The sequence below is a fragment of the Triticum urartu genome, chromosome 6A, assembly GCF_056163025.1.
Source record: "Triticum urartu cultivar PI428250 chromosome 6A, HENAU_Tu73, whole genome shotgun sequence".
Lineage (NCBI taxonomy): Eukaryota > Viridiplantae > Streptophyta > Magnoliopsida > Poales > Poaceae > Triticum > Triticum urartu.
Window position 1 is genome coordinate 100,910,826 of NC_141878.1, and position 14,704 is coordinate 100,925,529.

General features: G+C 44.1%; 1 protein-coding gene across 1 annotated transcript; it reads right to left on the minus strand.

The window, feature by feature from the left end:
* Window positions 1-322: 322 nt before the first annotated feature.
* Window positions 323-6,672, minus strand: LOC147964229 (uncharacterized). The gene is made up of 3 exons (XM_087529886.1): window positions 6,507-6,672; window positions 5,954-6,427; window positions 323-387 (listed from the first exon to the last, which is right to left on the minus strand). The coding sequence occupies exons 1-3, from the start codon at window positions 6,670-6,672 to the stop codon at window positions 323-325; spliced, it is 705 nt and encodes a 234-aa protein (XP_087386012.1).
* Window positions 6,673-14,704: the final 8,032 nt, after the last annotated feature.

Genomic DNA, 14,704 nt, shown 5'->3' on the forward strand with positions numbered 1-14,704 from the left:
AATATTTTCAGAATTATTGTTATTTGTTGGCGAAAGATTTATAAGTATTGTTATTTGTTTGAAGAAGGAAACGAAAGCACTACTTCTGGTAATCCTACTGCCAATATTTAAGTGTACTTTCACATCCCATATATATGATATTGCATAGTTAATCATTGGTCAGGGAACCCAACACTCCAGACTGATTAGCTCTAAACAACTAATGTTTGAAGAAACAAAGTAGTCTTTTAAGCACTCACAAGAGCCTTGGTGCACTGAAATTTTGAATGGTCGTGCATTAGTACATGTTTGTACCATCCAAACTAAAGCTCCGCCTTGTCTTTCACAACTGCTGCATCGCCACATACCTGGTGATTCCTGCAATTTTTTCCATCCACTTCATGCCGCCTAAGAAGAAAATCAATCAGATAAGTATAGAAAATTAATCAGCCACTTCATGCTATGCCATGTTGCTTGGTGGATTCCAGCGCCATTACCAAGCTATCAAAAACACAAACCCAACATCTATCACAACCACATGCAAGATTCATTTGAATCCCATATAACTAAATCTAAGAAGACCTTCTATGTGTACATCGTTGTTGTGTTTACAGAAAAAAATTATTTCCACGTTGCTTGGTGGCTTCCACCGCCATCACCAAGCTATCAAAAACACAAACCCAACATGCTATCACAATCACATGCAAGACTCATTTGTATCCGATATAACTACATCTGAGAAGACCTTCTATGTGTACATCGTTGTTGTATTTACAGAAAATAAGAATATTCAGCACCATACAATATGTACTTATGCATTCTACCCTCAACAATCTTTACCTATGTCTTGTACCGTATACAAGGGGTGGATCATGAGTGAGTTAAGTAAAGAGAGGAAGGGATTTCGTCCATATGCAGGTAAACCAAATTGGCCAAAAGAAACTGAACCATGTCAAGAAGCAAGAGAGGGTGGGATTTCGTTCTACCACCTAGTCGGAGGAGGTCGAGCCTTCGCCGCTCAGTCGAGGAGGTCGCGCCGTTGGAGGTGAAAGGCGCTCAGCGCTGGATCCGTTGCCTTCCATCCAGGTTTGTCCATGTAGAGGGGATAACGCCGGTGTACCGGCTCGCGGTTCATCGGCGGCACCACAACGGCGACTCGGCAGCAGCATAAACCGCCGGTGCCCCTATGGTAGCAAGAAGGCCTTGAGCTGCCACCAGCAGAAGGGCAGCGACACCGCCGCCAAGGATGTGGTGGTGTTGTTTGGTGTCCACGGCATGGGGGGCTGTAGTATGGAGGAGATCTGCACCGTAGCAAGGGGAACGAGATTTGGAGAGGAGATCTTTGCGGTGACATGGGGAGGAGAACAGAGTGGGAGAGGAGATTGGTGACGGTGGCTGCGGTTGGGAAGAAGTATGGGTGTGGGGGAGATTGGGTGAGGGAGATTGGATGTGCGTGAGTTGGCTTCTGACGGTTCGATCATGGGGAAGAAACATGGGACGTCGACGGACATGTCGTGTGACTGGGTTACCTTGGGATGGTGGGCTTGGATTTTTGCGACGATGCAGGCGTGGCCCATTGCGCGCGATGGTTGTCTTGTCGTACGAAGGGAGGTGGGGATCGAACGAGGTCGAACCATCACGACGTTCGATCCCCCTTTAATAGTAGACTAGTTGAATGCCTGTGCGTTGCCACGGGATAAAAAATAGATATGTTGACATATGGTTGTTTTAATTTGAAATATGTGTAAAAATTGATTGTATGTGGTTTGGATTCATTTAGCAGAAAACCATTGATTCCCTCTCGTTTCTTTCCTCCTACTCTTTCTATTTCCTTAACCATCCGCTCCTTCCACTAAAAAAATTGGTATATTTCTCCCTTCCTCAATGCCCCGCCGCCATTCTCTTTCACCCACTCTTAATCTGGCAATGTCAGCTCTAGCCATGGACTTATAATTTTTTTCTCAATGCTGTAACGGTCACAAGCATTCTTTCACCACTTCCCCACAAAAAATGTATTCTTTCACCACTTATGCTTCTTGCCACATCTTGGACCAATACATGCTCGCATCAAATTCGGACCAAAACACCATGCACTATAGTTCACAACTATCAAACTAGTGTGGATAATAGATTATGGCAGAGAGTGCAAAATTGGGTTGAATTTTTTGGATGTCTTCTTCATGAAAAATCATAAATCATGGTGACAATGTCACCCTCAACATTCCGCTCAACAACAGCAAAAGCAACCAGCAGAAAACAATTCATTTATTTACTTTCACCCATCATTCTACTCCTCGACTCTAATTTCCGCTCACTTTGTTACAACATATTGATTCTCCATTGTGATCTCACAACTAACAAAGAGACATTAAGTATACCAAACATTGACATGAATATAAATTAAGCCAACACACATTTAGTGTTTGTTTGGACAACAAGTATTAAATGCTAGATTTTGGAAAACGAGTTTTAGGGAAACCAGTTTTAGTTAGTTTTTCTGTTAGGATAAGTATATGTGGTTCCTTGTTTGGATCAAGAAAAAATATAACGTGATTATGTAGTTCTTTGTTCAGGAAGCAGCGAGTTGTATTATGTACAAATTCCATCGAGCATCAGATTTGAGCTTCCCAACGTGCTCTCTGTTGGTTACCCAGAAGGGCGGAAGTACTAATCTACGTATGTATTCTTCATGCTGCATGCAGTTCACCGTGCCAACCGACGCGGTGCCGACCAGGCGTTGCGCCAATGGTTCCAAGCTTCCAGCCGTCCGAGCGTCGTGTCAATGATCTTGATGGTGTCCCAGTCATCAGCTTGGAATCTCTCCCGCTAAACTGGCTATCGTGGCAATGATCTTGATGGTGTCCCAGTCTTGATGGTTCCAAGTCTAAGTCACACGTGTACCCCGCACGCGGATGTATGAATACTTCTTACATATATAGAGATGGTAGCGTGGTGGAGAGGACAAGATCTCGATGGGGTGCAGCAGCGTGATCAATGTCCAGAGCGAGGCTGGTGTCCGGGATCGATGAGGTGGCGCAAGCTTGGCTGCCTGATGGAATCCCTAGGCACGCATTAATTTCATTTACATGAAATGGAATTAAGTGGCATGGATTAGCAGGGGTACGTCATTCAATGAGGTTCCTCCCTAAAAGAATGAAAATATGTTTCCTACTCATTCCGGTTCCAAGTTAGTAATTATATGAAGCTTTGCTTTTACCAAGTTCAAGTTCTTCAAATTTCTAGCAAACTTTTCAAGTTGGTCTGCCTTCTCTGAGGACGTCAAAAATGGACAAGGTGGATTATGCTCGGTTGATCTAGAATGTGTTTGTTGTTAATTATTGGAACAACTTATCTTTCTAATGTTCAAGCCTTCTCTTCTTTGATGTTCAAAATCCTTGGTGGCTAAAGCTTTTCGTCACGGTTTCTATTGGTTAATAGCTCATGCTGATGCTGAGGATTTAGTCAAAAGGTGTGACGGTTGTCAAAAATTTGCGCGCCGCGCTCATGTTCCGGCTCAGGAGTTGAGGATGATTCCAATAACTTGGCCGTTTGCGACTTGGGGGCTTGATATGGTTGGACCCTTTAAGAGATCCAAGGACAAAAAGACCCACCTGTTAGTGGCAGTTGACAAGTTCACCAAGTGGGTGGAAGCAGAGCCAGTCAGTAAGTGTGATGCAGCCACGGCGGATCAATTCATCAAAAAGGTGATATTCCGTTTGGTTTCCCACATAGTATTATTACTGATAATGGTACTAATCTGTTAAAGGGTGAGATGGAGGAATTTTGCCAACGTGAGCACATCCGGCTTAATGTAGCATCAGTGGCTCACCTCCAGTCTAATGGTCAAGCAGAGAGGGAAAATCAAGAAATTTTGAGAGGTATTAAACCCCGGCTAATGGTTCCTTTAAAGCGGACACCGGGTTGTTGGGTGGAGGAGTTACCTTCTGTGTTATGGAGCATCAACACCACACCTAACAGATCAACGGGTTACACGCCTTTCTTCATGGTTTATGGAGCAGAGGCGGTTCTTCCTAGTGACATCCGTCACGACTCGCCCCGTGTGGCAGCTTATGTTGAAGCTGATAATGAGAAGGCACGTCAGGACTCACTGGACCTGTTAGATGAGGAGTGTGATCTCGCAGCAGCACATTCGGCGATTTATCAAAAAGATCTCCGACGCTATCATAGCCGCCGGGTTAAGACAAGAACTTTTCAAGAGGGCGATCTGGTGCTCCGGCTCATCCAGGATTAGACTGATATGCACAAGCTATCCCCACCTTGGGAAGGACCTTTTGTGGTCAGCAAAAATCTGCACAACGGGTCATACTACCTCATTGATGTTCGAGAGCACAAAGACTCACGTAAATCGGAGGAGGAGACCAAGCGGCCGTGGAATATAGCTCTTCTTCGGCCTTACTATACTTGAGCCACAGGCTCTTCTTATGTACATACTTATGACAATGTATATATTATATAATAAACCGGAGCCTCGAATAAAGCGGGGTCTCTGTTCTTTTTACATCATGTGTGTGCCTACAGGAGCTTCTACTGACAAAGCGGTATTTTATTAACCCGGCCTATACGGCCACATAGATATAAAGAAAATCACTAGGGGGCTTGGTCGTATACGAACCATAGCTACACCTCTTGATCGGTGTAAAACCAAAAAGGGATATCACTAGGGGGCTTGGTTGTCTTCACACCATAGCTACACCTCTTGATAGGTTTCAAGCCAAAAGGAAATTATGTGGAGCCAAAGAGAGTCTGTTGCATTAAGCACAACTCAAACATCGGTAAACCACTGAGCACAGCTCAAATATTACCTGGGGCTCCTTACTTCTCAAAGAACAATGAGCTTGCACCCTTGTAATAGGCTATCAAGCCAGGCTTGGAAGCCATGTGTATTCACCTAAAACCCTGGGTTATCCTACCTCTTTAAGTAAGCCACTCCGTCCAGGTAAACCTGGTATGACCCATCAAACGTTTGACAAGTCAATCCCATGGACCCTGAACTTGTCAAAGTTAAAATGGTGCTTGGTTAAAGATTGAGGTCCATCTTAGAAGGCTTTGCAAAAATGGTTTAACTCAGCGGCCTGGCAGCCCATGAAAAGCCTCGATTTAAGGCCTGGCAGCCCATGAAAAGCCTTGCATATTTCTTTTGTCTTTGCTGTTTTTTATGATAAGGGATTTATGAATATTTTTCTGATAAACCGGTGTTCATTACAACCCGGCATGACTTTCAACGCTTAGTTGCCAGTACATGATCAGTTTTTAAACCGGTAGCGTACTGCTCCGGTCTGGCTTTGACTAGATGTCACCAGCATTATACGAACAAATCAACGACTATTCTAGCCCAGTATGGTTTCTGTATGAACCGGCAAGAGGGCAAGGAGTTATCAACATTACGGATTGGTGTTTTTCACCTTTACCATACAAGCAGTTGTTCAGCCAACGAGGTATGTCACAGCTATTATTTATGTTATCTGGTTAATACAAATCTTGGTTATTCATCCAAGTTATGTATATATTTTTGGGCATCATGACCCGTCCAGTGGTAAACCACTAGGACGCTTTCAAGTTCTTGTATGCAAGAACACAAATCATAATGGACTATGCATAAATAGATCCCAAAAGTGAAACAAGTTTTCAAAGTATCAAGCAACCTAAACATGCTCGATGGCATGGCAGATAGAGGCATTTCTGCTATCCTATTACAAGGCGTTTCAAAACGGCCCAAATGAGTAATTGTTTTCAAGAAGTGGCAGACTGTAGCTGATAAAACGGCAGCCGTTTTAGGATTCTTCATTGGGACGGCTTGACGATTGAGGGTCATCTTGCGCGGTTACCTCCTCTTCATCCCTCCCCAGACGCCGGAAATCAACCGTCGACCAATCGATTCCGGTTAAAGCTTGAAACACGGCCTCTTCATGGATAAGGCTGGAGGGGTCAATGTCAGGAGTGTAAGTATGCTTACGAATTGGAGGCACAAGATCTTCAACATCATGGATCATCGCGGGCTGCCTCTTTCCCTCAGCATCATAAACTGGTTGGAAATGAGATAAGTTTGTGTCTTCCGCCAGTTTGCTTGCTATTGGCCGCATCTCCTTTGTCAGCCTTCGCAGATCGTCATTGTTGAAGTCTGAGCCATCTTCTTTCACGCCAGGATACCCTTTGATGATATCTGCCGGTTCAAGATCTGGAATCCATGCCTTGGCCCGGATTAGCGCGATCAGCGCTCCTGATCTTGCGGCTGATATCTTTAGTTCATTGATACGGGCAGGTAGCATGGCCAGTTTCTCAATTGTTTCCTTTATCAATGATGGTTCCGGCTTGTTATAGGCTGTAGTGCAAATGGCACGTTGGGATCCAGAGAACAGCTGCTCTATTAAGGTGTAGGCTGCTTTAAGTTTCATCCGCATGTCAGAGCCCAGATGAGCAATGCGGGTCCATGTCATGGTTCAGTATCAGTAAAACCGGCCATTGATTAGAACTTATAACTTTGATAACCTGCACAAGGAGGTACTTACCAAACACAGCGGCAGTCATGGCGTCAATCTGCCGCTTTAAGCCGGTCAGTTCGTCAACCACCGGCTTCAGGGCTGCTTCAGCGTCCTCGGCCTTCTTTATTAAACCGGCCTTCTCTGTTTCCCAGTCTGCACGCTCTTTATCAAAAGTTGCTTTCAGCTTCTCCATAGCTGCTAAGGCGTTGGTCAGCTCTTCTTTGGCTTTGGCAGCCTCTGTTTGCTGAGATTTGACGTTCTCTTGAAGATCAGCGGTTTGAGCATCCCTCTTACTCAACTCAGCCTACAAAGATGAGGCATATTATCAAAACAGGTCATGAAGTACTAAGCGTATAACAAGTTATGCACTTTGTACTTGGGGGCTAATGCCTATTTGCTCTATCATTAACATACTTTTCACAAGTCTCAAGTACAATGCAAGCATTATCCTTAACACTTGGGGGCTAATGTAGATCTATTCAAAGCTGACGCATTGAGTCAAGACCCGGTTTACCTCGCAAGGTTAAACCGGCCCTTGGGGGCTACACCGATGAAAACTACATGAATACAATGATAAAGTACCGGTTTGTTTCTAAATGATGACTTGACATATGGAGGATCGGCATGCAACGATTAAGATATTACAAAGTCCCGGCTTACGACTAACATCATAAACCGGCCCTTGGGGGCTACTTGGGCTGATGTTTATACTTTGAAATCAAGAAAGGAAAGATAATGAAAATACCTCATAGCGTTCTTTCATCAGGTTCACCAAACCGGCTTCGTAATCACGGTTTGAGTGCAGACGGTTTAAAAAGCCGGAGTGGAGTTCTTCAGCGCTGAGATGGGCGTAGCTTGACAAGTCAGTGCTCCATTTGCCTTTTTGCATGGCAGCATGCTCTTCCTTGGCACTATGTTTGGCCAAGATTACAGGATGGCCAGGAGAGCTGTGGCCCATACCGGTAATGATCACATCACCTTCTTTGTCTCCAGCAGCTTTTTCTGGAGTTGATGAGGTTTCAGTAGCTCTCACCGGACTAGAATGCATGTCATCAGCTCGGATTGGATCGGCTGGTTCAGCATCAGGCGCAGCAATGTCAACTTCTGGTTGTTCATCAAGGTTGTGATCTTGAGGGGGTGGCTCATCAAAAGTAGCTTCAGGATTTGGACCCTTCGGTTCCATAGCTTGTTCCGATTCAACCGTTTGCTCCGGTTCATGAGCCGCCTGGTCTTCAGGTGGATTGTTAACCCGAGCCTTTTTGCTGGTCTGCCTTTGGCTCTAAAAATAGGAAAAGATGCGAAAGTTAAGCATAGTATACAAGGTATGGAAACATTCAAAGAAGGGGTTTAAGTACTTACCCAGCTACAGTTTTGAGGGGAGGAAGTTGGGTCGCTATTGACTCGCCAGAAGATGAGGGAGGTGTCACCTGATAATTTGAATCAGACGGATTAAGAGGTTGTCGGAAATAACCTGCCTTGGGATAAGAATTCTTAGAAGGAGGTGCGACCTCAGATTGGCGCTTTCGAACCGGGGTATCAGTTAAACCGGCCGAATTGACCTTTTGGCCGCGGTGCTGGGTTGTGCGGCGAGCCTCGTGTTGCTGCTTCTTCAAAATAAATGGTGGGTCCAAATGAGCAAGAGGATGAGAAAAACTTACTTTCCGGGCTACTTGATGGATTTTTTGTGTTGGCATAGAGTCTGAACCGGAGGAAAGGATAATTAACTCTACATCATCAGCTTGGTTGCCCTCCATGTCCTCCTGATAAGTATAATTGTTAATGAGATGCATGAAAAGGGAGCCAATTGAACCAAGTTCTACCTTAGCTTCCGGTTCATCCGCGTCATCATCTAGCTCCATGCTGATGCGTTCAGCTGCCTTCCGCTTTGAGGTTCTCTTGACGACTTTTGTTTTAGGACGGGATGGCTTTGCCGCTTTTTCTTGAGGTTTCTTCTTCCAGAACGGATCATCACCCTGTTTATAAACAAGAAGAAGGGTGTTCACAGGTTGTACAGTCTACAAGATATCAAGTGTGAAGCGGAAAGACAGTACTTACAGCAGGCGGTTTGTTTTTTGTGTAGAAGGGGTTCAAGCCGGTTTGGCGGCATACAGATTCCGATTCATTCAAAATCTTCTTGACACCCTCAGTGACTTCTTCATCGGTTAACTGAATGTTGATGTGACGTTGGGGGTCTTCTACTTCACCAGTGTACTCACACATTAAACCGGAGCGGCGACTTAATGGTAAGATGCTCCAGGATATCCAGTAGCGCACAAAGTCGACGCCTGATAAACCGTTGGCCATAAAGGCTCGAAGCTTGGCGAGTTGAGGGGCATATGAGACCCGTTCCTGGGCACTTAGACGTTGGGGCAGTGGATGAGTGTTGGAAAGCTGGTGGGCACGGTAACCCGGCAGAGGATTCTCGTCTTCAGGGGAAGTGTCTTTACAGTAGAACCATGTTTGGTTCCATTCTTTGGGGTGACTGTGCAGCTTGGCATGAGGGAATTCAACCTCTTTTCTTTTTTGAATAGAAACGCCACCGAGTTCAGTGTTGGGTCCGTCTACAAATTCCGTGCGCCGGTTCAGATGAAAAAAATCCCGGAATAGCTCAGCAGTTGGTTCTTCTTGTAAGTACACTTCACAGAAGACTTGGAAATTGCATATATTGGACAGCGAGTTGGGTCCAATATCTTGACGGTGGAGTTGGAAACTGGCAAGCACATCCCGGAAAAACTTTGACCCGGGCGGTTTGAAATCATGGCCTATGTGATCAACAAATACCACTACCTCACCCTTCTTAGGGGTGGGAGGATTCTCCGGTCCAGGAACTCGCCATCAGATCTCATTCTTTTTTGGTAAGGTACCAATTCTGACCATTCCATTAAGCTGCTCCTCGGTAACCCGGGAAGGAGCCCAGTTACAGGCGTAGAACTGTTTGGCCATTACAACTGAAAAGTTGAAAAGAAGTACCGGTTTACAATTCATTCATGGTGGCGCATAAGGTGATCGGAATAAAGATATACAAGTCTGTAAAATTTCGTGAACCGGAGACTGATACAATAAGGAATGACAAGGCAACATCGGAACAAAGGTATATGCATACTGTTAAACCGGAGTATGACAACGGAGATAAGTACTTGCCGATTCACAGGGGACTAATGGTATGTGATAGATTGCTTTTACAAAGGTAAATCACCGAAGTGACAAAGAGGGTACAGATCTAAGGCAAGAATGACTAAGTAAGGTAAAACAGGTTCCACAAGGGGACATGGATATTTTGGATCCATCGAAGGACAGGAAAGCAAAAATATTTTGACCTAAAAGGGTTGGTCCCGAAGTAGTTCATAAAGGTTCAGATCCGTTTTTATGCACACAAGGGTTTGTTGTGGTAGCGGAAGATAAATCATTACGCGAAATATATCAAGCTAGAGGTTTTTTATCCATGGACTAAGGGGGAACAAGGAAGATCCGCACCGGAGCCCTGATGAACTTCAATGAACTGCGAAGAACAAGGAAACCCTAGACGGATCTACAAAGGGGGAAAGGAAAGGACTTACAGCGACTGTTGAAGTAACGGAAGCACGCCGCAGCTCTCTGGTGCAATCAGGTTGATGCAGTGGCCAATGGAGAGGCGGAGGCAAAGCTCGGCGACGGCGCTCGGGTGCAGAGACGTCGCAAGGAGGAAGAAGAAGCGAAGGAGGCGAAGGGGGGAAAAGAGGATGGCCCTTGGGCCTATTTATAAGGTGAACCGATAAGCGACAAGTGCGTAAATCGAGGAGCTTAAAATGGATAGTTAATAAGGATGTCGCCTCGAGGGTTGGATATTCATTAATGAAGGGTATCTTTGGCGTCAACGGATAGATGACGTCATGACGGTTTACTACGGATCTAAAAGATGACATCACGACGGTTTACCAGATTCATGCGAAGGTGCCAGGGCAAGGATTTTTCTAAGTATTGAAGATTGACATGAACAAGTTTAAATCAATCTGGGGCCTAATGTTGGGGATATGATTACTGAAGGTAAACCGGCTAGGAGTGGCCGGGTTAGCTCCATGAAGATAGAAGCCCATGAAGATGTGAGGATGGTGGCGCTTTACGAAAGCCCAAGGCCCAAAGGCGGGTTAAAGCCTGTAGATGTAAACCGACTCTGTCATGTAACTTGTATTGTAAGTTAGAGGAATAGAGACCGGGCCGGACACGTTTTATGATCCGGCCTCGGGACTCTGTAAACCGGCGGGCGTCAACCTATGTATATAAAGGGACGACCCGGCCGCGGTTTAGGACAACAGACAACAACTCGAGAGCCAGGCAAAGCGGATTTGTTCCCTGGTCATTGAAACCCTAGCAATACCAATCACAACTAGACGTAGGCTTTTACCTTCATCGAAGGGGCCGAACTAGTATAAAATCTCCCGTGTCCCTTGTCCAGTTTAACCCCTTTAAACTAATCCGTAGCGATGGCTCCACGACTAAGTCCTTTCATGAGGACATTTGCCATGACAAACCCACGACAATGGGCATTCTCTTTTCACTTATTTTTCACAAGAATCACGAGCGTGCGTATATGCTAGCTAGATAGAGCTTACAAGCAAATGGACCATAAGCAGATGACAGCAAATGGACGACTAATTTATTATGAGATCATCAACTGGAAACATTTGGTCTGTTTGCATCTTCCAAAGACACATCATAATTTTATCAGCCTATACATACATTCATTGGCTGTTGATTCGATTTATCCACATGTTCATAACAAGATTGCAGCAAAGACTCATGGAGGTGGCCAGTTAATTTGGGATTTCCCCCGACTTCTCCTCAACAAAACCCGGATACATCTGATCATCACACCCTGTAGAGCCAGCCAGCCAGCTAGCCACTTCATCTTGACAACCAACTCCAGGTGGCCCATGACCGTATGAAACAAAGCTCCCTCAGCTTGTAACATCCATGACTTGGTTTTTATTTTCTTTTCTTTAGATACACTTTCACTCCTGCAACAAGATCCAAAGAACCGAAACAGTTAGAATTTGTATGAAAAGTTACCTATTTTCTGAGTAGACGCCTGTAAAGGATCGATAGAATTTGTATGGAAATTTTAAGCATCATTTAGTTGCACAATAACTTAGACGGGGATCAACTGAACAACAGGTTGAATACGAAGGCATTCTTGCAGTCAAAAAGATACTAACTACAGTGGCAAATTCCGTCAAGTACGCAGTCAATATAGCTTTGATTTATATTAAAATTGCTTCCTGCAATATGGGAACCAACCAACCACACCAAAAAATACACTGTTATCAAAATATACACCCGGGTCAAAATCACACCAAAAGTACATGGTCAAGTTCACAAGTTCTTCATCATGGCATACATCACTACCTCCTCCTTGTATATTTCTAACAAAATTCAGACATGATATAGTTCACGCCATGATGGTTCAAGAGAATTGTTTTTATGCAGATCACAATATGGCATAGCAACCTACTTAGGTCAGCACCAATGCACCGTTCTAATGTACTCCCTCCGTCTCATAATATAAGACGTTTACATCCAATATACTCTTTTGCTGCCTCTCGAGTGAGTGTTTGACCACTCATGATCAAACTTAGACGAGAGTGACCTCCAAGCATCCAAAATTTAAAAAAAAAACATGCTAAATTCTACAATACACAGCATCACTACACAATCGGAAAGTATTTTATTCTATTTGACAGCCATCCACAAGTGAAAACCCTGAGCATAGGGATCCTATCAAACAAAACAATGACCATCACCAAACCAAGTATCAACAACATCATGATTGATAGTACCAAATAAGAGCAAGATTAGCAAGTTGGGCTTGTTGTAAAACCCACATTAATGAGTAGATCCAGCAAGGCCAGACCAGGCGTACAGCTTGGCTGAGTCACTGCTATGGTGTCAACCGCACCAGCACCACCAGCTAGTTAAAACTAACATCCCACCCACACCCCAACAACCTACTTAGGTCATAAGAAGAGCTACTAAATGATATATCTAAGGATGATCTGCTTGTATGTAGAACACACTTGCATATGCATACACTTGGTAAATTCCCGTCAGATGGCTCACATGATCACAACACATACACATGGGCTGATTGCATTTGTAAGTATGCATGAATAAGAAATGCACTAGTTACACAGAGTAGAACAGCATAAGCTAACCAAAACATGTTGTAAGATATAACTCCAGCATGCTATACTCTGTAACTAAACATATAATCATAAGAAGAGCTAGTACATGTATATTTAACTAAGAACGGACATTTATTAAAGTAACACAGTCCATGGATCATGCTAAATAAAATAAAGTATATAATGTCATGCCAGTTAACTTAGGCAATTATTGAGATAGATAAGATATATATAATTACTCCAGCAAGCAAAGGAACCTAGGATATGATCCTAGCATGCATGTGCAAACACAAGAACACGTCACAAACTCATGATCTGCTACTATGCAGAACACAAACATTGCAAAAACTTGGTATGATCTACATGAACTGTTCTTGTACATAACATATTTGCATAGAACACACACCAACATGCAAGGAGTGCTCAGGGAGCACACGTGTGTACTAGATCGCCAGGGAAATTACCATGAACACAGATCACCTACTTTAGAAGAGAATTGCTAGTAATCATGTTATATGACTATATGATAAGATCAGTAACAATGGGCTCAACGGCTCAATAAGACACCCTAAACCCAACAGAGCAACATCGCCCGGTTAAAGGACCAATGCCTCAATTATAAGACAATTCACATGAGCCCTAGCACATCACAAGAATCATAGCATCCATCCACAGTGACATAAGAGGTCAAACCCTAGCATGTCATAGCCGTGGCTCAATGACGACGAGTGCAGAGCAACCGGAGGGAAGGAACAGAGGAAGGAGAGGAGCTCACGGTGCCAGTTTTGTAGCCGATGCTAAACAGCAATGCCGCCGCCCCCGCATGGCTGCGGGGCCAATGTAAGACGCCAAGGCCGGATACCGAGCCTGCCACCACGGACCTTGCCTGCCACGGATCCCTTCTCCTCTGCATCAATGATGATGCTGTACCATATCATGCACAAGGACATCACACATAACAAATCTTCAGCTCAAATCCAAAATCAATAGAACAAATCATGGGGATCCAAAAAGAAAGGAGCAGCTAGCTCACCTGTCCTTGGCGCTGGAGCAGGGCTTCATGGACTCGGGCTTGGCGGCTACTTGCCCAATGCAGCCGTCAATGACCTTGTTGAGGTACACCAAGGGCGTTCTCAATCAGCTGCACCCGCATCACAAAACTGAGGAAAGAAGAAGTCAATCAGCGTCACATGGGCTAGATTGCATGAGTAAGCAAGCATGGACCAAAGAAGTATTAACTACACAGAGCATGACAGGGAACTGTTTCCATTTTTTAGAAAAATAAAGGATAAAATAAGGGTAGTATCTCTTCTTCTCAGATTAGAGGAAATACTTAGCAGAGAGAAGAAAATAGCACATGGTCATATATAAGAACTAGATGCCTGTACATAGCACGTAAACATGATCTTCTATTATGCAGAACACATTTGCACCACAAATATAATTGGTAATTTTCTGTAAGATAGCTGACATGAGCAAAACACATACACATGGGCTAGATTGCATATGTAAACATGCAGGAATAAGAAATGCACTAATTACACAGAGCAGACCAGCATAAGGTAATCAAAACATGTTCTAAGATTAACTCTAGCATGCTATACTATACAATCAAAACATACAACAGTAACAAGAGCTAGTACAAGCTATATCTAAATAGAAATGAGCAGTAAAACAACTCAATGTTTGTGCTCAGCTAAGTGAACTTAGGCAATTGCCAAAATAAATAAACTTTATCTAAGCATGTCTAGTAAGCAAAGAACCAACCTAGCATGTTGGTAAACAAGTTTGGATTCAGGCACGTGTTGATCAACTAAGGTTCATTTAACCGACAGATCCATTTGGTACAAAAAAACAAACAGATTACCACGTGAAACAAATGGAAGGGCATAGCTCATACAAGCATGCACAAGGGCCTAACTAAGCACAAGGACCACTTTCAACAATAAGATCATCACAAACACATGATTGTGGTGGCCAGAAGACCACCACCACTGACAGCTTGACCATATAACCGAGCCCTTACTCATTAGCTCAATGGCCAGTACCACAAAATCGGCAGCGGCT